The 24549-nt window shown below is 36.2% G+C and overlaps 1 protein-coding gene across 2 annotated transcripts in view; it reads right to left on the minus strand.

Annotated features, from left to right (window-relative positions):
• Positions 1-24549, minus strand: part of RPAP3 (RNA polymerase II associated protein 3) — a 36341-nt gene that overhangs the window by 9529 nt on the left and 2263 nt on the right. For both annotated transcript variants that reach the window (XM_055581842.1, XM_055581846.1), the window contains exons 2-12: positions 23756-23939; positions 22567-22707; positions 19237-19359; positions 18350-18477; positions 15293-15414; positions 14066-14136; positions 11653-11778; positions 9991-10118; positions 3443-3564; positions 2035-2105; positions 1814-1915 (exon numbers count right to left, since the gene is read on the minus strand). In XM_055581842.1, coding sequence (XP_055437817.1) covers positions 1814-1915; positions 2035-2105; positions 3443-3564; positions 9991-10118; positions 11653-11778; positions 14066-14136; positions 15293-15414; positions 18350-18477; positions 19237-19359; positions 22567-22707; positions 23756-23939 — 1318 coding nt within the window. The remainder of the gene's footprint in view (positions 1-1813; positions 1916-2034; positions 2106-3442; positions 3565-9990; positions 10119-11652; positions 11779-14065; positions 14137-15292; positions 15415-18349; positions 18478-19236; positions 19360-22566; positions 22708-23755; positions 23940-24549) is intronic.

Here is a 24549-nt window from a genome sequence, read left to right on the forward strand (position 1 = left end):
AATATGATGTGTGACAATAACGTAATATATAAAAGCAACTAGATTTATGCCTGGCACATGAAATATTATCTCAGAAAATTCAAGAATAAAGTCAAAATAAGAACCCAGGAAATGTATTAAAGAATTCCTCTGTTACTTGAAATAAGAACTTGGCGAAACACTTTCTTTGCCTCGCCTTCTTCCTTAGTAAAAGGAGGATAAAAATATCTGCCCTAACTTCAATGTAAAATCAGCATTTCTTTCAAAGCATCATCCATGCATTAACAGTTACTTCCAAGGGGCAGGGAGGGAATCATGATCAGTGAAGAACACACAGGGAAGTTTCTGGAGGCTGATATGTTTTCAATTTTTTGACCCAGTTGGTGGTTTCACAGGTGTTCACTTTATCCTTTAAATTTTAATTTGTCCTGGGTACTTTTTTATATGTATTTTATCTTTCATAATTTCCATATATAATACTAAGAAAACATCAGAAATTACCAGTCAAATTTATATGTATATATATAAATTCATATACACATATATATGAATCCCCAGGTGGCGCTAGTGGCAAAGAACCTGCCTGCCAATGCAGGAGACATAAGAGATGCATGTTCAATCCCTGAATCAGGAAGATCCCCTGGAGAAGGAAATGGCAACCCACTCCAGTATTCTTGCCTGGAAAATCCCATGGACAGAGAAGCCTAGCAGGCTACAGTCCATAGGGTCACAAAGAGTCAGACACGACTGAGAGACTAACACACATATATATAATAATACATGCCTTAAATGATTCAATTTTAAAAGTCCAACACAAGGCAAATCACTGAATTTTACCATCTACTCTTTCCGTTCCAATACTGCAGGAAAAACTGGCTTTGTTAGACTTAATAAAAAACAGTATGGTATACTAAAAACAATATACAGCATATATTCTTAAGAATAATTTTGCCTATACAGGTATACCTTAGAGATACTGCAGGTTCAGTTACAAACTATCACATAAAGTGAATATTTCAATATAAAGCAAGTCACCTAAAGCTTTTGGTTTCTCAATGCATAATAAAAGTTATGTTTACACTATACCATACTCTTTTAAGTGTGAAATAGCACCATGTCTTTAAAAAACAATGTATATAACTTAAAATTTTTTTATTACAAAAAATCTTAGCCTTCATCCTCAAAGTCTTTTCATAACAGTAACAAAGATCACTGATCACAGAGCACAATAACAAATATGATATTAACAAAAAAGTTTGAAATATTGAGAGAATTACCAAAATGTGACACAAAGACAGAAAGTAAAGAAAATACTATTAGGAAAATGGTGCCAACAGACTTGCACAGCAAAAGGTTGCCACAAATCTTCAATCTGTAAAAAGTGCAGTATCCGCAAAGTGCAATAAAATGAGGTATGCCTGTACTAGATTTTTGCCTAAGTGTTCATTTTAGATCTAACCCCACAGAAACTGCAAGACTATACTGTAATAAAATCCCAATCTCAAATAAGAACAGTAAAAGAAATAAAAGCCGTTTAATTACAAAATGCACAACTGCTTCAAATTCCTTTTTAATCAGAAAATATGAAGAAATATTTAGTGTTAAATTAAAGGACACTTTAAAAAGTTATGCCAGAACTTAAAACAGTTCCATTTTCTCCAATTTTCTTATGCCAATATTCCTAAGACGTATTTTTTTAAGATTCTAAAACTGGTTCTAGGAAAAGATCTCAACATATCTTTTAAGAGACCTACTAATTCAACAGCTTGTTTCAACTAAATTTATTATACCAGTGATATTTAAGTAGCAAGGAGAAAAATTGAGGTTTACTTACAGTTGACCCAAGATGAGGCGGATTATCAATGGGTTTTATCACATTTTGCCTTTGAGTAGAATCAAGAAAGACATCATCCCAGTGTCCTTTCTCAATTAATTCCTTAAAAATAAATTTGTAATTATGACTATCAAAATATTCTCAAGTTAATCACACAACAAATAAAGGTATTTATGCTTCAGAAGATAGGACAATATTTTGGTGGAAAGAAGAACACTTACTTTTTTAATTTTGGAAAGTTCGGTTACTGCCTGTTTATTTCCAGGCTCCAAAAGTAAAACAGTTTCAAAATCTAAAACAAATTTTTAAGAAACATAATAAATTACTGCAAATACCTTATGGAGTTCAAGAAATCATATATTTAGTTAATAACCCCATACCTGTATCTCAAGAAGCTTTACTCGGGATGCTAGGAAACTGGTGAGCAATAATAAGAACTAACGCTTATTGAGTGCTTTTCTCTTTGCTTTGTATCAATTCTCAGGTAGGCTTCACTACAATTTCACTTCATAGTGACAGAACCGAGGCCTGAGGGCTAGAGGTCATCTGCTTATCAAAGCTCACACTGATAACAAATGATGGGGTAACTCACCAAATGTAAGAGAGAATCTAAGAGAATTCCAGATCATGGAATATTATTCAGACTTAAAAAGGAATCCAATTCTGATATATGCTACAATATGGATGAGTCTTGGAGACACACTAAGTGAAGTAAGCCAGATATAAAAGGATAACTATTTTATGCTTCTTTACTCATATGAGGTACCTGGAACAGTCAAATTCAGAAAATAGAATGCTGGTTACCAGGAGCTGGAGCGAAGGGGCAATAGAGAATTACCGTCAAATGACAGAGTATTCAAAATGGAATGATGAAAATGTTCTGGAGATGTACAATGGTGATGTTTGCACAAAAGGTGAATGTACTCAATGCATTGAATTGTACACTTAAAAATGGCTTAAACAGTAAATTCTGTGTTATGTATATTTTACCATAATAAAAAAAAATGCATGGGCTACAGCTGAAGCCAGACTTTAAAGGGCCAGATTTAAATGAACATGTCACAAAACAAAGGCTGAAAATCAACTATGTAACTACTGATGCATCAAGAAGTTAGAAAACTGACAAATTAAGCCAAAAGACTGCTGAAGGAAGGAAATAAAGAGCAGAAATAAAGAAAACAGAAAATATACACGAGAGAAATAAGCTGGTTCTTCAAAATGACTAAGAATAAATACTAAAAAGACAGATTGTGAAAAAAAATAATCATCAGCAAGTAAGGAAAAAAGGAAGACATCATTACAGATCTCAAATTATCCTCTATCTCCTGATTGTTGACTCTCTTTCTTTTCCTTCTTGCCTTTTTCCTGCTTTTTTCCTTCTCACCTATAATTCAAATTTTTCATTAATTTTGATTGACAATTGGCCAGACTGTACTGCTATTAGAAGATAACCAGGCCCACTATAGAAGCTGAATTTCTCCAAACTTGCAAACCTAAACCGTGAAAGAAAATGTACTTCTCCAAGTTCTGTGTCCTCAAACTGTGGAAAGGCTACGAAAATGTCTGCTACTATAACTTGAGAGTGTCAACAGGGAGAGTGAGAGCCAGTTGTTATAAAAATAGTCTTACCTTGTTTGGCCTCACTTAGCTTTCCCAAAAATGTTCTTGCAGTTCCTCTTCTGGCAAAAGCTTTAGAATACGAGCCATCTAACAAGACAGCTTGTGTGCAGTCTTTTTCAGCCTCTTCATACCTATTAAACATGATATAAATACTGAGGAAAATGTAGCTTATAGAAAACTTCATGTAAACTGAGTTTCTAATATAAAAAATATACGTATAGTTTCAATTACCAATTCCCAAATCTCTGTTTAAGGGAAAAGACTAATTTCTAAATTTTTTATTCTCACCAAATTTTGGAATCCTCTGCTTGAGGAGGGAGAAGGTAACAGATTAAGCGAAGTCAGAAATTAGTCTGGTGGAAGGATGGAATTAATGATGGAATATGAATAAAGCAGACAAAACACCACAGCAAACCTCCCCTCCAACTCTCAACATGTACAGTTACTACATTAACAGTAACTGGCATCAAATCTCCAAACTTCATTAAGATTTACCCATAGTACACATCACCTAAGGAAAACAACACTCTCATACTTCGAATTCATTGTGTATGTGAAAGAATATCATCTAATACTTTTCATAAATTCTACTCAGCCATGCAATCAGCAATCAATTCAGTCTGACTAGGTACTGCTTCATAACAAAAAAGAAAAGCTAAAAAAAATAAAATAAAAATCTTGATATCCTCATATATTAAAATGACATTAATGAATTGTTATGAATTTACTTGGCAAAATAATAGTATTGTGATTATGTATGAAGCAGCCTTAAAAGATGAAATATCATGTCCAGGATTTGCTTTATAATTACTCAGGTGGGAAAAAAGTGGAACTAAACATGACAAAAAAGGTATGGCCTATGAAAACTAGATGATTTGGTACAGAGTTTTCTATGAAAAGTTTCATAATAAAATTTTTTTTAAAAAAAGAATCTTCTGTGATCACATTCTTCCCAAGACCTAAATGAATGCCATCCTATCTTCAAAATAAGACCTAATATGAACAAGATTAAACACCTCTGAACTCTTCTTTTTTTCTGAATTCTTTAATTCACTTCTGAGCAAAAGATTATGTTTGTGTGTGTTCATGTCCATGCCCCAACCAGTTTATTCTCTACATGACTGATTACATCATTTTCCCATTCAAGATACTGCATGGTCTCCACACTTCTTAGGATGAAGTCGTGCTCCTCTGCAGAGCACAAAGTTGGGGGCTTGCTTGGCTCTCCAGCCTTATCTCTGCCAGTGCCCCTGCGTATCAGTCATCATGAACCTCCTGCCCTTTCCAGAAGGTACCATGGCATTTTTGCTTCCTGTGTCTTTGAACCTGCACTGGGACACTAGACCTGTTTCTCCACCTCACTAATCATACCATCCCTTTACATCTTGGTTCCGTTCAAACTCCTGTTTGAAAAGTTGCTCTTTTCCCTGTTCCTCATCTAGTCTACGACAGATAGTACCTGACAGCACTCACTACTTAGTAGAGAAAACTTCAGACATTAACTGTAAATCTAGAAGACACACTAAAGGGAATTTCCTGGTGGTCCAATGGCTAGGACTCAGCATTTTCATTGCTGAGGGTACAGGTTTGAACCCTGGTCAGGGAACTAAGACTGCAAGCTGGGCAGTGCAGCCAAAAAAAATAAAGACATACTAGAAAGATATGCAAGTAAGACTCACATAGGTCTTTTAAATTAAAAAAAAACTCGCTATGATATACTTATGTGGTTATCAACTAAAGCAACAAAACACAATAAATTAGAGTCCTCATAAATGTAGATATAATCTCTCATCTATTAGAAGGTATTATTCTTGGCATTAATCAAACCTAAAAATGTAGGCCTTATAATTTTTTAATCATGTGCAATTCCTGAATAGCAAAATTCAAAATTTCCCTAAGTTAGTAAGAAATGCAATGACTTTTACTCAGTCTAATCAAAACAATACATCTCTAGTGAGTCTTTTAGTTTCAATGAAATTAAATACAAATTAAAATTTTCTTCTATGATAGCTTGTGATCCTTTGAGAGATATTAAAATCTGGACGGGAAAAATACTACATCCTTACTACCATTAACTTTTAAATGACATATAGCTTTCCTTTCAATTACAACTGCAGATAGTAAACCACATTAGTAAAAACAGTACCTATGACTTTGTCACCAATAAAAATCACAGATATTTTCATATCACACCACATTTGTCACAGATATCTTTGAGGTAGCACAACTATTTCAGAAATAACGGGGCAGTTTAACCTGATGCTTGTTTGCACGTGATCACAGTACCTGTGTGTAAATGCCCCTATGACACATCTGGCCAACCAGCAGGCGGCTCTGTCCCTACCGGTCACTTAGACACCAAAGACTGAAGCCGTATGTATGGAGTGTGTTGCCATTTCTTCCTCCAGGAGATCTGCCTGACCCAGGGATCAAAGCCACGTCTCCTCTGTCTCCTCGCACTGGCAATTCTTTACCATGAACCACCATTATCACACTGGTAATGTAATCATCCGTGCTGCTTTCTGGGCATTCCCTAGACACACTTACTGGTTGATCAGTATGTAGAAGACGTGTCAATGAACATCCCCAAATTCTAGCGGCTTTATTCAAACTTTCACAATAATATGTCTTTAAAAATTTTTTAACTTTAAAAAAAAAAAAAAGAAAAAAAATTTTTTTTTAAATTTTTTTTAACTTTAACTTGCCTATATTTATTTTAGGTTTGGAAACTTTTGTTCTTTTTAAGGTTTTATTTTGTACTGGGGTATAGCCAATTAACAATGCTACAATAGTTTCAGGTGAACAGCAACGGGACTCAGTCATACATACACACGTATCCCTTCTCCCCCAAACCCCGCTCCCATCCAGGCTGGCACTAACGCTGAGGCGAGTTCCATGTGCTGTACAATAGGTCTTTGTTGGTTACCCATTTTAAATATGGTAGTGTGTACATGACCTTCTCAAACTCCCTAACTATTGAGAGGGTTAACAGGCAGGAAAGCCAGGGGTCTCCAAACGGAGGAAATAGCCTGCAAGTGTCAGACATTTTTCTCTCTCTTAAGCGGCAGGAGGAAACAAACTAGCGATATTTTTTCCTTCTCTATACAAATTTAAAAGGAGGTTTCTCTTAAAATACTGTGTTGCCATAATGACACCTGGTTTTACCTGAAGTTAACTATTCTCAAACCTAGAGATAACCAATGCATTTCTCTTATGGAAATGTCTGTCTTAAGCTATGCTAATGCACTATGCATTTACCCCAAACAGTCTTCAAGTCGATTCTGCCTCTTGGCTCAAAACCTACTTGACAAACCAGCATGTTATACTCAGATATTGTTCCCCTAATCTATGTAAATGAAACTATTTGTATGGTGATCTGCCCTTCTTCAAGATTCAAGTTAATCACTTTATGGCCCAGGATGAACCATTTGGTGCCAAGATTATCCCAAAATGCATCTTATGGGTGAGGGGCCTGGTGCCATTCTGAATTTTAAGACATTCCTTTCTTTCATTAACAGACTGCTAGTGACTATATAACATCCAGCTGAAGACTAGCAGGGGGGTACTCTTTCTGCCCCCTTCTGATGCCTATGTCAGAAGCTTTCTCTATCTCCTTTATATTTTAATAAAACTTTATTACACAAAAGCTCTGAGCGATCAAGCCTCGTCTCTGGCCCCGGATTGAATTCTTCTCCTCTGGGGGCCGGGGCCAAGAATCTCGGTGTCTTTGCGTGATTCAACAACAACCTTTCACTATCCCCTCCCCCTGGCAACAATAGATTCGTTTTCTAAATCTGTAAGTCTCTCTCTGTTTTGTAAGTTCATTTGTATCATTTCTTTTTAGATTCCACATATAAGGGATGTTATTATTATATTTCTCCTTCTGTGTCTGACTTACTTCACTCAGTATGACCCTCTCTATAACTTGCCTGTATTTTAAATGCAGTTTCTCATTTTGTATTGTGTTTAATTTCTTTTTAATAATTTTATTTATTTATTTATTTATTTATTTATTTATATCTGTGCTGAGTCTCCATTGCTGTGTGGCTTTTCTCTAGTTGCGGTGAACGGGGGTTACTCTTTAGTTGCAGTGAGCTGGCTTCTCATTGCGGTGGCTTCTCTTGTTGCTGAGCACAGGTTCAAGGGAGCAAATGGGCTTCAGCAGTTGTGGCTCCCAGGCTCGAGAGCACAGGCTCAATAGTTGTGGCACACAGGCTTAGTTGCTCTGCAGCATGTGGCATCTTTTCGGATCAAGGAGTGAACCTGTGTCTCCTGCATTGGCAGGCGGATTCTTTACTACTGAGCCACCAGGGAAGCCTCTATAGCGTGTTAATCTTTAAAAGTATACATACCATTATATCACAAATTTTGATGAAGCACAAGCTGGAATCAAGATTGCAGGGAGAAGTATCAATAACCTCAGATATGCAGATGACACTACTCTTATGGCAGAAAGCCATGAGGAACTAAAGAGCCTCTTGATGAAGGTGAAATAGGAGAATGAAAAGGCTGGCTTAAAGCTCAACATTCAAAAAACAAAGATCATGGCATCCAGTCCCATCATGTCATGGCAAATAGATGGGGGAGCAATGGAAACAGTGACAGACTTATTTTCTTGGGCTCCAAAATCACTGCAGATGGTGACTGCAGCCATGAAATTAAAAGACACTTGCTCCTTGGAAGAATAGCTATGACCAACCTAGACAGCATAATAAAAAGCTAAGACATTACTTTGCCAACAAAGGTCCGTCTAGTCAAAGCTATCTTTTTTCCAGTAGTCATGTATGGATGTAAGAGTTGGGTCCAACTCTCACATAAACAGGCTGAACCCTGAAGAATTGATGCTTCTGAACTGTGGTATTGGAGAACACTCTTGAGAGTCCCTTGGACTGCAAGGAGATCAAACCAGTCAATCTTAAAGGAAATTGGTGGTGGTTTAGTCGCTAAGTTGTGTCCGACTCTTGTGACCCCATGGACTGTAGCCTGTCAGGCTCCTCTATCCACAGGATTCTCCAGGCAAGAATTCTGGAGTGGGTTGCCATTTCCTTTTCCAGGGAATCTTCTCGACCCAGGAATCACACCCTGCTCTCCTGCAATGCAGGTAGACTCTTTACTGACTGAGCTATGAGGGAAGCTCTTAAAGGAAATTAGTCCTGAATATTCATTGAAAGAACTGATGCTGAAGCTGAATCTCTAATACTCTGGCCACCTCATGCAAAGAACTGACTCAGTGGAAAAGACCCGATGCTAGGAAAGACTGAAGGCAGGAGAAGGGACGACAGAGGATAAAATGGTTGAATGGCATCACCAACTCAATGGACATGAGTCTGAGCAAGCTCTGGGAGTTGGTGAAGCCTGGCGTGCTATAGTCCATGGGGTGGCAAAGAGTCGGACATGACTGAGTGACTGAACTAACGTCACAAATCTTAATATTTTTAAAACTCTATTTCAATATAGTTGGTTTCCTTTGTAATCCTAAATGTATAACTACACACTTAAATATTATCTTGAGAAAAGTGCACCATGCAGCCAAAGCGATCTGTGGCACCAAAAAGTTTAGAATCTCTACTTGGAATATTTATAGGAATTTTTAATTCTATAACTAGGGTGTAGTATTGGAGAAGGCATGGCACCCCACTCCAGTACTCTTGCCTGGAAAATCCCATGGATGGAGGAGCCTGGTAGGCTGCAGTCCATGGGGTTGCGAAGAGTCGGACACGACTGAGCGACTTCCCTTTCACTTTTCTCTTTCATGCATTGGAGAAGGAAATGGCAACCCACTCCGGTGTTCTTGCCTGGAGAATCCCAGGGACAGGGGAGCCTCGTGGGCTTCCATCTATGGGGTCGCACGGAGTCGGACACGACTGAGGTGACTTAGCAGCAGCAGCAGTGTGTAGTATTACAACAAAGACATAGTTTCTATCATCAGATATAGTATTCTGCTGATTGTCCAACATGGAGCCCTTGAGTGCATCCAGAAATATGTGGTTAGTATCACAGGACCAAGTTTTAGTTCTGTATGTAATCAATCAGCAGTTTCAACGACAGCACTTCTCTTTTGTTATATATGCATATGCTTCCAGATAAGATTCTGCCCAAAGGGTTCTGAGATTAAAAATAATTTTTAAATCACTAATTCAGAATAGCATAAAGCAATTAAAGAAGTGTTAAGCTGTGTAACGCCAGACCAAAACTGAGTAAGTACTTTAGAGCTAGTGGCTCAGTGGTAAAGAATCCGTCTGCTAAATACAAGAGATGCAGGTTCGATCCCTGGGTCAGAAAGTTCCCTGGAGAAGAAATGGCAACCCACTCTAGGATTCTTGCCTGGAAAATCCTGTGGACAGAGGAGCCTGGCGAGCTACAGTCCATGGGGTCACAAAGAGTCAGACACGACGAAGCAACTAAACAACAACATTTACTGAATATGTACTATGACACACACACCCTCTCTCATTTAATGCTTATGAGTGAGTTAAATTTAATTATTTACATAATATACCATTTTACAGTAAATTTCATTTTCATCCTGCAAAGAATTAAAGGTAACCCATACTTACTTCTGAATCTTCAGATAGGCCATTGCTCTGTTAGCTGGAAGAAGGGCATTAGCGCCATCTGCTGCTATCCCTCGAGTATAGCATTCGATTGCTCTTTCATATTTCCCCTCTTTGAAAAATGCATTTCCCTATCATTTCAGAAAGAAGTATGGAGAAGAATTAAAAAAAAAAATTAGTTGAATTCAAATTTTTAGCAACACTGCTAGTATACCAATCATTATTATATCTGTAATTAAACCTTTTTAATTGCTAAAAACCCATGAGATGTTTTACAATCTGTTAGTTTGGGTTGTTTTTTATAATGGTGTTCTTCTCTTTTCAGTACCAAAAAAAAAAGTATGCTACTATATATTATCTTGCAGCACTAACCATTATTTTACCAATTAAAGATTAGATGAAGTTTAAATGAAAAACACATTTTAATAAATACAGGACCAAATACTATACTCTTTAATTATATCAGAATCTGTGCAGGGAATTCCCTGTGGTCCAGTTGTTAGGACTCCACACTCTCACTGCTGAGGGCACTGGCTTGATCCCTGGTTGAGGAATTAAGATCTCCCAAGCTGCGAGGCACAATCAAAAAAAAATAGAATCTGTACCAAAGAATTTCATAATCCAAATAATTTGTGTGAAAGAACAGAGTACCAGACTGTACAGCTCACTAACATTAATATGCCTAAACAGAGAATAAATCGAATTGTATTGGAAGGTGTACTAGATTTCATTTTAACATTTATTTATAATCAGAGTCAGACATATCACAATCAATAATCATCCCATAAATTTTTATTAGGAATCCTCTGTAGGTCCATGAAAGCCTACAGAATGTTAAATTAAGTCTACAGAAATTTTGATCAGAAATAGTTCATTGTGTGACATTCCTGGCAGTCCAGCAGTTAAGACGCCATACTTTCATTGCTGGGGGTGTGGGTTCAATCCCTGGTCAGGGAATTAAAATTTTATGTGCCCCATGGTGAGGCCAAAAAGGGGGGAAAAAAATAGTTCAGTGTGATTTAATGAGTAAGAATCAGTTTTAATTTATTTCTTTTTTTTACTAATTTTATTATTTATTTCTGGCTGTGCTGGGTCTTCATTGCTGTTCGTGGACTTTCTCTAGTTGCAATGAGTGGTGGGCTACTCTTCATTGCAATGGTTGGGCTTCTCACTGCGGTGGATTCTCTTCTTGAGAAGCATGGGCTCTAGAACACACAGGCTTTAGTAGCTGAGGTTCCCGGGCTCTAGAGCACAGGCTCAGTCGTTGTACCGGGCTTAGTTGCCGCATGGCATGTGGGATCTTCTCAGACTGGGGATCGAATGCATGTCTCCTATACTGGCAGGTGGATTCTTAACCACTGAGCCACCAAGGAAGCACTGTAATTTATTTCTATGTTAACTTATAACCATCTATATGTAAATATATGTCAAAATGCTCAAAAATAGTTTCCTAAACTTATATATAATATTTTTTTACAATTATGTATTAAGTCATCAATTACTCAGTTTTAATTAGTAGGCTCCAGAAGTTTTAGTATATCTAATTTTCAGTTTCTACTGAAGGAGAATTTTAATATAATATTAAGAAAGACAGAAACTTAACTGATACACAAAAAACTAAGAGTAAACTCAGGAAAACATATACATGTTAGAATCCTGGATTACCCGATCTTTTTCCGAAATAGCCTGTTGTTTATTCTGTTGCTCTTCAATTTGTTTTTTCTCTCCTTCATCTGACTTAACCATTGTATCAGTTTCCCCTGGATATGAGTCTTCTTTGGAAGTTAGAGCCTAGAAGACAGAGCAGTCAGCTAAATAAAACAAATAATGGAAGACGTATACATGTTTGACTTTAAAATAACAAACTATTCATATTAGAATTCCTGCCACATTTCAAATAATTAAAATATTTACTCCAATTCAAAATCTTTCTACTAACAAAATTAAAAAGCAAATAAATTAATGTACATCTTATTCCAATTAAAATAAGTAATATTCACTAAAGAGCTGTTCATTTATTTATTCAACAAAGATTCTTTTGAATTTCTACACTGTTCAAGGAACAATTTTTAAAAATAAAGAAGGTAATTGAGACCACATCACCAAATCTCTCAAATTTACTCTTCATAGTCATTATCTGACCATCTAGGATAAAACACAAAAATATACAATACAGTTCACAATTAAGAGTCAAGTTGATGGTATTTACCAAGAGATTTTATATGCAATATGTAATGGTAATATTTAAAAGGCAGACTTTCCTCAATCACTGCTACTTTCAACAGATGGCAAAATAATTATGTGATGCAAAAGTAAAGTAAAAGGAATACATACTATTAAGTATAATTTGACAGCAAATTTTACAATTAAATAATATCTATTTTCTTACTTTTAAAAATTTAGTATTATTTTCCCTGTATAAACCATGAAGATGGAACAACTTTAAAACTACAAAAATCAAAGAAATATGTGAAAGTTTAGCACAAAAACAAAGCACAAGCCAAATTAAAAAATTAGTGGGATAAAGAAAAATAATTCTGTCATCTGGATAAAATAAAGCAGCAGCGGTTCTAAATATCTCAGACAGCTTTTTAAGGTAACAATTAAGAATCTTTAAACACCATTATACCACCTCTAGCTTACAATGTGTTTAGTTAAAAAAAACTCTCTAGTACAAAGAATTAAAATTAGAAAAATGCCAGGAGCCAGCACGGGAGTCCCCACCCATGACAAGGTCATGTGGGAGAGTTCTGGTGGGCAAGGTGAGCCAGAACTCGAGGAGTGCCCTCTGGATTTGCCTGAGTGTCTACCCCAAAACCTGAGCCTGTCTGTTTTACTGCTTCATGACTTTCACCAACTCCTCTGACAGTCACGAGGGGCTATCCCCGACCACTTTTCTCTGTAAGAAGAGCAACTTAAAGTTCTAGTTAATAAGTCACCAGGGTATAATAAGGTGTGTTCCAATTGCAATTCCCTCAAAAAGCTTTCTGACCTGCCTAACAGGTTTCTGGACTCTTACAGCTATGCCTGTGATTGTTTACGGCCTCCCAACCATATGAGGCACAAGGAGACTTAGTTATTCTAACAATGCAGAGCATCTCGAGGAGTTATAGAATAGAGGAATTCTGTGTTGAGCTAATGCTTGCTGCCAAGTTTCCATATTTTTCACCCACTGTTGTTCCTGAGAGTGTATTGATTAACATAATTGATATATATATATATATATATATACGTAGAAGCTTTAATGTTAACAATAGCCTTAGACCCTTAAGCTAATAAATTCCTCCCTTAATTACCCCCACAACACTCTTGCCCTATAGGAATGCAACTCTGTCTAGTGCTTTTGGGGAGTGGTACTAAACTTTAAGAAAAATAACCTCTGGAGAAAATAAGTTTTTCTGGTTGACTAATTCTTATCAGAGAAAAATGTGAGCAGGTCTCCTGACCAGAAGATGATGTAAATCACCTAAAGCCTTTGTATCTGATAGTTTGCAGAAGAAAAGCCTGGTTTCGATAATGATTAAGGTCTGCTGACCTTGCATGACTTTGCATCCCCTATTATCTTCTATGTGCTACCTGGGATATAAAAGCCCCTGCTGAAAATAAAGCTACAGACCCTGCTCACTAAGCTCAGTCTCCCCGTGTCGTTCTTTCTCATCTCTTTTTCTCTCCTTTTATCTCTACTCTTTCTTCAGGCCAAAATAATTGGAGCGTGGGGGTCCGCTGAGACCACTTACTTGCCTGGGCGTCTGAGACCCACTCGAGAAGGTGCCTAAGGTGTGGCACCTTCCGTGATTCGAGAGAGCGCCTGTGGCCTCCGTGGTCAGTGCAAACCTGGTGTCACGGTTTATATTGATTTCTCACGTAAACCAATTATAATTAGGCCTCTGATTCTCTCCACTGACGCTATCCCTTTAAATCGCTGATGCCGTCATCCCGAGGGAATCCCTGGATCCAACTGGGGCTGGACCCCGGTAGAAAAATGTCTATATTGCATAATACAAGTCTATACAAAAACATTTACTTTGTCAAATAAAGGTAATAAGTAACACACTTAATTTAAATAACTGCAGTTTACCTGATTAATTTTCCTGAGTTCATTTGTAGCTTCAAAGTTATTTGGTTCCAGTTCTAATACTTTTTCATAATCTGAGTAAAACAGAAGATAACAGAATATTTAAAAGATATATGGTACCTATGGCTGATTCACGTTGAGGTTTGACAGAAAACAACAAAATTCTGTAAAGCAATTATCTTTCAATTAAAAATATAATTAAAAAAAAAAAGATATATGGGACTTTCCTGGTGGTACAGTGGAATAAGAATCTGCCTGCCGATGCAGAGGACATGCGTTCCATCTCTGGTCCAAAGATTCCACATGTCTCAGAGCAACTAAGCCTGTGCATCACAACTACTGCACCCACGCTCTACAGCCCAGAAGTCGCAAGGGCTGAGCTCGTGAGCCCCAACTACTGAAACCCACACACCCTAGAGCCTGGGCTCCACAACAAGAAAAGGCACAATGAGGAGTGCATGTGCCGCAATGACGAGTCGCCCCGACTAGCCACAACTACAGAAAGCCTGCGCATAGCAACGAAGACTCAGTGTAACCAACAACAAACAAATAATCAAAAAAAGATAGATGGTATTCAAAAACCTGTATAAAATATCAGTCATTTGCTTACAGGGGACGGTTTAAATTAAGAGGAACAAAGAAATACTGACATTATTCCACTGGATTTCCTCCATTCTCCCAGGACAGATAAAACCCTTAATCCTTGTGTCAGATCACCTCTTTCTTTGAGCCTCAGGAAGAACACTTGCTATCATAAGTTATATCTCATAAAACCAAGAAGGAGCACAATCTTTCAGACATAAACTTCATTCTGATTTTCTGATTTATACTACACAAGCCTATTTTATGAAATAATAAAAGGATTAAAATTTTAAAATAAATAAAAATGTGTTAAGTTCATGCATTACCTCTGGCCTCACAAAAGCCAACAAGATGTTTTAATCTGTCTCACATATAAGAAACCGAAAATCAGAGAAGATACATAACTTTCCCCTGGTAACAGAGTGAACACATCGTTGAATGAGAATATGAACCAAAGTTTAATCAGTGGCAAACAACAAGGGCTTTTCCCAAAATATCAAAATACATTTTAAATGGCAAAAACCAGTTTTATTCAATATAGAAAGATCTCTGAAGATAGTAACTGTGATTATCTAGTATTCTTTGTATAGAATCAGTTAAACTATTAAATAACTTTTTAGATAATGATGACCTGGAAAACATTAATACCTTTTTTGGCATCCTCTAATTTTTGCAAAGCAAATCGAGCCGCACCTCGTCTTGCATAAGCCTTTGTATAACTTCTATTCAAGGCAATTGCTAAGTTACAATCAGACTCAGCAACAGCAAATCTGCAATTTAAAAAAAAAATAATAAAGTGAAGTTAATAAAAATCATCTGTTAAAAACTTCAAAAAATTTGTTTCTGAAATCTCTGAAAAGGGGATTTATTTCTCATTTGAAGGCATGTTTGTCTTATTTTTTTTCTATTTTCTTTTTAATTTTTATTGTAGTAGATTTATAGTATTGTGTTAGTTTTAGGCATACAACAAAGTCAATCAGCTATACATATATGTATACGTGTATGTGTGTGTGTGTGTGTGTGTATACGTATTTATCTCCACTCTTTTTTAGATTCTTTTCCCACAGAGGCCATTACAGAGTTCCCTGTGCTACCATCTCCTTTTAGTTAAGCCCATTAAAATCAGTAATTTCTGATGTAAGCAGTTTCTTTAAAGCAAAGAAAAGAATGCCCACTACCACTGCTTTTACTCAGTATTCTACTAGACGTCCTGACCAATGAAGTTCCATAAGAAAGAAACAGAACTAAAAAGACTGGAAAGGAAGGAATAAAACTGACATTCTCAGATGATATAATGGTCTACCAAGAAAATTCAAAACAAGCTAGACAGACTGTTAAAAATAAAGAAAGTTAAGCAAAGTGGCTACTCTACTAAATATCAACAACAAAAATAAACTAATAAATCTAACAAAAGATGTACAAGATCCAGATGCAGAAAATTATGAGGTTGTCTTCAAAGACATGAAAGAAAACTACAGCAATTTCACATTCATCTATAGGACACAAAAATACAACAATATAATTCTCTCCAAACTGATCTGTAAGTCCAATGCAATTGTAATCAAAATTTTTCTAGGAATTGGACAGGATGATTCTAAAATTTATACTGATTGGTAAAAGTCCAAGAATACCCAACATTCCTAAAGAATAATAAGGCCCTGTACCAAATACCAAGATTTACTATAATGCTATAAAAATTAAAGATAGTATGGAATGGCTATAGTAAAGGGCAACAGATCAATGAAGAGAAGAAAGAAATGAGAAACAGATCCATGCAAACTTGACATATGACAATGGCAGAATTGCAGATCCATGTGGAAAGCAAGGATATTCAATAAATAGGGCTGAAACAATCGGGATATGAAACTGGACTTATACCTTCAGCATACACAAGAAGACTTAAGTGTGAAAAGTAAAACGTAACTTTTAGGAGAAAATAGAGGAGGTTGTTACGAACTCAAAGAAGGGGACTATTTTCACAAATCATACTTTTCAAAGTGCCAACATTTTATAAAAATTAATAAATGAAACACATTAAAATAAGAATTTCTGTTTCTTCATTTAAAAAAAGATCAGCTACAAACTGAGAGAAGATAAATATTATAAACACTAAAGAATTAGTATCCCCAAAAAAAGAATGCTTAAAAATCAACAGAAAAACAGCCTAACAAAAAAAAGGACCAAAGATAAAACAAACATATCACAGGAAAATAAAAAAGATAAGTGGTGAATAAACACATAAGAAGATGTTCAACCACATGAGAAATTGGGGAAATGCAAATTAAGGCCACAATGAATTACCACTTTACACCCCTAGATTGAAACAATTCAGAAGCCCCATTATACCAGCGTTGGTAAGGATATGTAACATGTATTCTTCTTATACACTGCTAATGGGAATGTAAGCATGTACAACTATCATTTTAACAACTGGTCACCATCATTAAAAGTTGAATATGTGCACATCCTAAGATCTAGCACCAAGAAACATGTACAGAAGTGCTCACAGTACCACTGTTGTTAAATAATTAAGGGAAGGAGGGTGGAAGGCAGGAAAAGAAAGGAGAAGACAAAGGTGAGGAATAAAGGAACCAACCAGCAATCCAGCAATTAGAGAATGGATTCCTAACAAGGAACTGCATATGCATTCAACAGTGAAAATGAGAGATCTATAGCTATTGATATATGCAAAACATGAACAAATCTTATGAGATGAATTGAAATATGAAATATAGTATTCAAATAAATAGGCAAGCCACAGAAAACTGTATCCAATGATATACTTTTAAAGCTCAAAAATAAAGCAATGTTATACAATGTATTAGAAATATACACATATATAATAAATTTTTTTTAATCAAAAGAATGATATACAACTCAAGACAGTGGTTAACTGGGAGGGACAAGGGTCAGGATATGGAAAAGAATATCAAAGGTGGCTTTGAAAAATAATGTCTGATTCTTAAGCTGGGAAGCATGTTCATGCAGATTTATTTAAAATTATTCTTCATCATTTACACATACTGTAGATATCAAATATTATAAAAGGTAAATATCCCCTAATTTGTCAGGATATTAATAACATAAGTTTCAAAGATTTTTAAATATGTTATTAAAAGTAGTAAAAACTCAGACACCAATATAATTTATATTTCCAAATAGTAATTAAAACAGTAAGAACATCCTCCTTGACAGTATTTGGTTTTTTAAATATTTTTATGCTAGGTCATTTCTCTGCTTAGGATTAAGACCATATACATTTATGTTCTTCAACACTAAGTATGTATTTTAAGGATTAGTATGACTTAAATGTTGGAACATATTTTAAGCTTACCATAATAAAAGTTATCTGTATTAAATACTAAATACATAATTTTTCAAAATAATGAAGGAAAATTAATTTATAAAGAATTTTTACCCACCTAACTTTTTTTCTTCTGTAAATTAGGGAAAGGGCATCTTACTCAATTTTTATAGGAGGAACACCTCAATAAAGTGAACTACAAGGAGCATGGTTTGAGCATGTGAATGTTTAAAATGGCTTAAGTTAAAGAATTCAGTATAAGGGAGTGAATAAGAATTTATAGTTGAAAAGAAATAGAAAATTTTCTCAAGCATTCCCACACATTTCATTAAGAAAGATTAAAAAAAAAAACCAGTCTCCATATGCACATAAAATATTCACACATTATGGAAACACCTTACTTTTTCAGTCTGAAGTAAGCTGATGCTCTGTTTGTTGGCAACACCGGATTATATGGATCAGCATCCATACCTTTGGTGTAGCACTCAATTGCTTCATCGTATTTTCCTTGTTTGAAGTATTTATTGCCCTGTAAAAGCATACAAGTCAGATGCACACTGACATAGAATTCCAGACCTACTTTCTTTCATTATTCGTCTCTTCCTATCTCATTAGCCATGTAATCAAAGCTAATGGTCACAGTTTGGGCCCAATCCAAGAGCCCTGGCAGAAAAATGAGTAAAAAACCTAGCATTAAATACTTTTTATTCACAATAACCCACAGAAATTCAACAAAAGAAAGGCATCAAGACAAATTTTAATCTGAAGAGTGCCACCTCTTTAAAAAGCAATATAGCCAGTTTAACAATAAAGAGACATTTCTCAGGGAGATGTCATATGTTCCAAAATGCAACCAAAGACAGTCTGTGACATGGAGTAGTGGGATACAATACCCATGTCAAGAATCACACGCTGATCTGACTAGTACTTCAGTCTACTACTTAAAGCCCTGGAACAACTCTCTGTACACTCCAAGTACTTTACATATAATAATTCATTTAGTAACACAACAACCCACTGAGGTTTTGTAATAATATTAATCTTACTTTACAGCTAAAAAGACTGAATATATACAGGCAATTTAAAAGACCTTGTCACAGGACTTGAACCTAGATAATCTGGTTTCAGAGCACACACTCCTAACCACTATGCTATACTGCCTCCTGATAGGGATACGGCCAGAAACAACTTGAACACCCACTAAATTATACTGTAGAAATCTTGGGGGCCACATGATTTTCTACAAATCCTGCCTACCTGAAGGAACCAACAGCTAACTAAAGAGTACCTTTTCTTTTAGAGCAAGAGCCTTTTGTGAATCTACATGAATCCCATCTTCTTCTGACTCGGATTCTTGAGACACAGAATCATGGGTACTCTCTTCTTTGTCAAGTTCATCAAGAATACTATCCTGAAATCAAAAGTAGGGGAACAGTGTCATAATTACATGACCATTAAAAAAAAGATATCCTGCCCCCCCAAAAAAGAACATTCAACAGAACTTAAGTTTTTACAACCTAAGGACTTAAAGGCCTATAAAAATAATCCAAATAACCTCTCATTATTAGGAGTTAATTCAGAGAAAAGGATATTCTTATTTAGAAAACCAAGATCCAAACCACTTACATAATCTGACTTTGAACTCATATAAGGTAAACTAAGTCTACAAACCAACCCTAAATCACAAACTGTTAGCAGTGAACTATTATTGTTTTACATAAGAGAAGTTTGCAATTAACCCAAGTCTATGTAACTGCATCCAAAAGCAGGGAAAGGGTTTTATCTAAAAACCTTTTTTCTTTCTGATTTTTAAAACAACAAAAACTGCTTGCAGAGTACAATTAACTCCTGATTCTCATAGCAACCTATGAGGGTAGATATAATTATCCATGTTTTTCACTTGAAGAAATTGAGAAATAAAAGTTAGCAAACTCACTCAAGGTCACTCAGCTAGGAAGTGGCCAAATGAGGATCTGAACTCAAGCCATCTGCCTCCTCCAAGGAGCTCTCAATAACCACATTATACTGTTATCAATGTATTCTGAAATATAGCTGACTATCAAAGAAAATACACAACATGCTCGTCCAGCAATTTCCAATCTCTTTTGACTAAGACATTCCTTTCATGGTAATAAATCATTTCATGGATTGCATCAGTATTTTTTTAAACTATTTTTTTTTAGTATGCATGCAGGCTCAGTTGCTTCAGTCGTGTCCAACTCTTTGCAACCTCATAGACTATAGCCCACCTGGCCTCTCTGTTGATGGGGATTCTCCAGGCAAGAATACTGGAGTGCATTGCCATGCCCTCCTCCAGAGGATCTTTCCGACCCAGAGATAGAACCCATGTCTCATGTTTCCTGCACTGGCACGCAGGTTCTTTACCACTAGCGTCACCATATATAATAAAAGAATGATTTTTAGTAAGAATTTTTTTTTTGCCATGTCATGTGGCTTGCAGAAATTCAGTTCCCCAGTCAGGAATTGAACCTGGGCCACAGCAGTGGAAGCTCAGAATCCCAGTCCACCAGGGAATGCCTGAGTAAGAAACTGTAAACCAGTAAGAATTAAAGAGTTCATTAAAGCTCATATAAACAAAAACTTTATTATATAAATAAAGTCTTTTCTGTCTTTTACAAGTTATTACTATTCTAAGTAATTTATGTAAGAAAAAAAACTGTTGATAAATTTTAAAATGAAATAAGATCTATGCTTAGTTTCATTAAATAAATGAATATTAAAAGATGGGACTGAGTGACTTTCCTGGCAGTCCAGTGACTCCATGCTTCCACTGCTGGGATCAGGGAACTGAGATCCTGCCTGTCGCACAGCACAGCCAAAAAAATTTAAAAAGCAACAAAATAACCAAACCAAAACAAAAAGATGGACTGAAAGGCAACTATGGGTTTTAGCATAAAGATTCTAGAAATAGCACCAAAAAAAAAGAAAAAAATAAGAATACAAATACCACCAGCCTATCAATATGGAAGCCAAGACTGTCCAACCCCCCTACACTGACACGTGTAGAAAACTAACGGCAGCAGAACGCCAAGGCCACTGCTCACATCTGAACTAGCATGGAGTGGTAAGTAAACAGCTGTATCTTTTACAGATACAATAAAATGACAATGTCAAACAGTGCAGTTCAATCGAGTGCACTGGCCACACAGCACGAGTTCAATCAATAACTGTTGAATGAGTAAATGACTGTAGAAAACCACCTCTCTAAGAAATCATCTGACACTGTGCCTTTCAGGAAAGGGCATTATAAGCACATACCAATTTATGAAAAGGATAAGGCTACACAAGAAGGGGTAAAGTTACAAAAAATGAATGGTTCCCTATTTGGAAACCCTTTGGCAGCATCTTCTAATGCTAATGCATATATAAACTATGACAGAGGCATAGTACCAATGGTAAACAATTCTCCAACTACACTGTGTCTCATGTGCCCGAGACCAGAAGCATGCAAAACACCAGTCTAGCAAGGTGAAGCTTACCTTCCTGAGACTAAGATGGCCCTACTTTTATTGTCACACAGCCCTAACCTAAGGCCACACACAAAGGCATTCTCTTAACCATTATTCAACAGGTCCTTCAGCCTATTAAAACAAATATATATATACTGGTAGAGTCTTTCTTTTCTTATATTGTTACAGTCTCAGAATTCTAGCTGTTTAGGGGTTAGAGATGGTGAGGAGGAAGGAGGTGGGTGCAACTATGAATGGATAGCACAAAAGAGATCTTTCTGGTGATGCAATGGTGGTTACTCAAATCTATAGGTCATAAAATGCCACAGAACTATACACACATTGTACCAATGTCAACTTCCTGGTTTTGATACTGGACTATAGGTAAACAGAGCTTTCCTGGTGGCTCAGACGGTAAAGAATCTGCCAGCAATGCAGGAGACCCAGGTTCGATCCCTATGTCGCAAGGATCCCCTAAGAGAAGGAAATGGCAACCCATTCCAGTATTCTTGCCTGGAGAATTCCATGGACAGAGGAGCTCCGAGGGCTATAATCCATGGGGGTCACAAAGAGTTGGACAAAACTGAGTGACTAAAATACATAGTTAAGTAAGATGTAACCATTAGAGGAAACAGGGTGAAGCGTTCACTAGACCTCTATGTACTATTGTTTTTTAGTTGCTAAACTGTGTCCAATTCTTTTGCAACACCATGAATGGGTAGCAGGCCAGGCTCTTCTGTCCATGGGATTTTCCAGACAAGAATACCGGAGTGGGAGGCATTTCCATCTCCAGGGGATCTTCCTGATCCAGGGATCAAACTCGAGTCCCCTGAACTGTAGGCGGACTCTTTATCACTGAACCACCAGGGAAGCCCCTTCCACAAACTATCCATGCAAAAAAAAAGAAAAAATAGGAAGAAAAGAATCCAGCTGTTTTAGCCATTATTTACTGAAAGAGGGCCATAGGAGAAAAGAAAAGTTAATTGAAGAGCTATGTATTTAAGTTTTTATTCCACACAAAATAGTCTATAAGATAAAGAAAGACACAGGTCCTAAGAACTTTACATTGTTTTTCATTTAATCCATGACTGTCAACTCCAAGAAAATTTTACTCAAAGACTAAGAAGCACATAATCAGATTAACTTACCACATCAAGTTTTGCCCATGCCTCATAATCATAAGATTTTATCCTGTTTTTTGTGTTTTCATCTTTGGTTTTTTTAGATGACTCTTTAACTTTGCCTTTCTTCTTTTTCCTAAAATTCCCATTTCGAATAGGAGGTAAATTCTAGGAAGAGAAAACAACACATTTTGAGACAGCTCTGTTACTTTCCTGTGTAAATAGTGAAGTTTAAGACTCTCACTGAAGGATATTTTCAAGTAAAGGTAATTTTAGTTTAGTTCTCAAGTGGTTAGAAATACCAATTCATTCATTTCTAATGATAAACTTAGGCCTGAAAATTTTAATTCATCCTTTGACAAATACTGAACATTGTTCAGTCATAAGAAAAATATTACCCAGAAATTTTAATTATACACTTAATTTGCAATCCTAAATTCAAAATTCAAAAACTGCTTGACCTTCAGCCTTAATACAATGATTTAGCAACAGTACAATGGCAAACCAAACTGCCTCCACATTACCAACAGTATGAAAAAGCTGCCCATATCTGAATGCACTGTCTTAAGAAAACTGGTTGAGTCTAGGTACTCTCTGTGTTTAGGGCAATATTGTATGTTAATATATCATTAAGTATATAATTATATATGATATATATACAAGCCTATTTTATGATGCTGTTCATTTACCTTAAGAATTATCACATGGTCTTCCTATGGACTAAGCCTTGCTGCTGCTACTGCTAATTCGCTTCAGTCGTGTCCGACTCTGTGCGACCTCATAGACGGCAGCCCACCAGGCTCCCCCGTCCCTGGGATTCTCCAGGCAAGAACACTGGAGTGGGTTGCCATTTCCTTCCCCAATGCATGAAAGTGAAAAGTAAAAGTGAAGTCGCTCAGTCGTGTCCAACTCTTCGCGACCCCATGGACTGTAGCCCACCAGGCTCCTCCATCCATGGGATTTTCCAGGCAAGAGTACTGGAGTGGGGTGCCACTGCCTTCTCCAGGACTAAGCCTTAAAAATGTCCTAATATAGTGATAGTTAATACAATTATTACAAAGACTTTTAAAAGTAGAATTTTAAAAAATGTTGGCAGAAAGTAAAGCTCTTTAATTAGCATTTCCACAAAACATTTTAAAGGCTGTGCTTTACTTTAAAATAAATAAATGAAGAGTTTCCCTGGATGCTAAAGTAGGAATTTAATTAAGAAATTTACCTCTTCAGGAACACCATTCTGTCTTCTAAGTTCCATATCCTTTTGTTTAATATCTTTCTCCCAGTTTTCTAAATCCCTCATAAAGTCTTGTAACTCTTCTGCATTTTGTTTCACTTGCAGTTGTAATTCAATTGCTTTACTTGTTGAAGCCATTATGGACTGCAGAGTTTTGACCAACCAATCTCTGATAAGAATTAAATAGAATTATTTGGTTTAGTTTTTTTTGAAACCTAGCTAATTAATGATTTTTACCTCTTCATAAATGGCCAAGATACATGTAAAGAAAGGAACCTAAAATGATGCAGAAGAAAATATCAGTATATTATGTTTTAAATGAGTCAACCATATGTTTGCTGAATAATCAAATGTAAAACAGAAAACTTTGGGCATCCATGCAATGTGAATGAAAGGCAATATGGAGGAAATTACTAAAATAAGCAAATAGCCTATGGTAGCAGATTGGCTGCACATCTCTACAGTTTATAAATTTAGCCAATTACCTCCTTTTCCTTTCAACATTTACTGAACTTTGGCTATGTAATAAGCCCTATATTAAGATTTAGGGATGTAAAAACAAGACAAGGTCCCTTCTCTAGTGGAGAAGAAAATAATCAAAGTACTGAGTAACAAAATATTATACTTGGCAGGACTTCTCAACCTTGGGACCACTGATGTTTTGGGCCAGATAATTCTTTGTTGTAGGTCAGCTGTCCTGTGCAATTGTAGCATGGTTGGCAGCATCTCCAGCCTCTACTAGCTAGATGCCAGTATTACTCCTTTCCCTCTGGACTATG

This window comes from Bubalus kerabau, chromosome 1 (genome assembly GCF_029407905.1).
Source record: "Bubalus kerabau isolate K-KA32 ecotype Philippines breed swamp buffalo chromosome 1, PCC_UOA_SB_1v2, whole genome shotgun sequence".
NCBI lineage: Eukaryota > Metazoa > Chordata > Mammalia > Artiodactyla > Bovidae > Bubalus > Bubalus kerabau.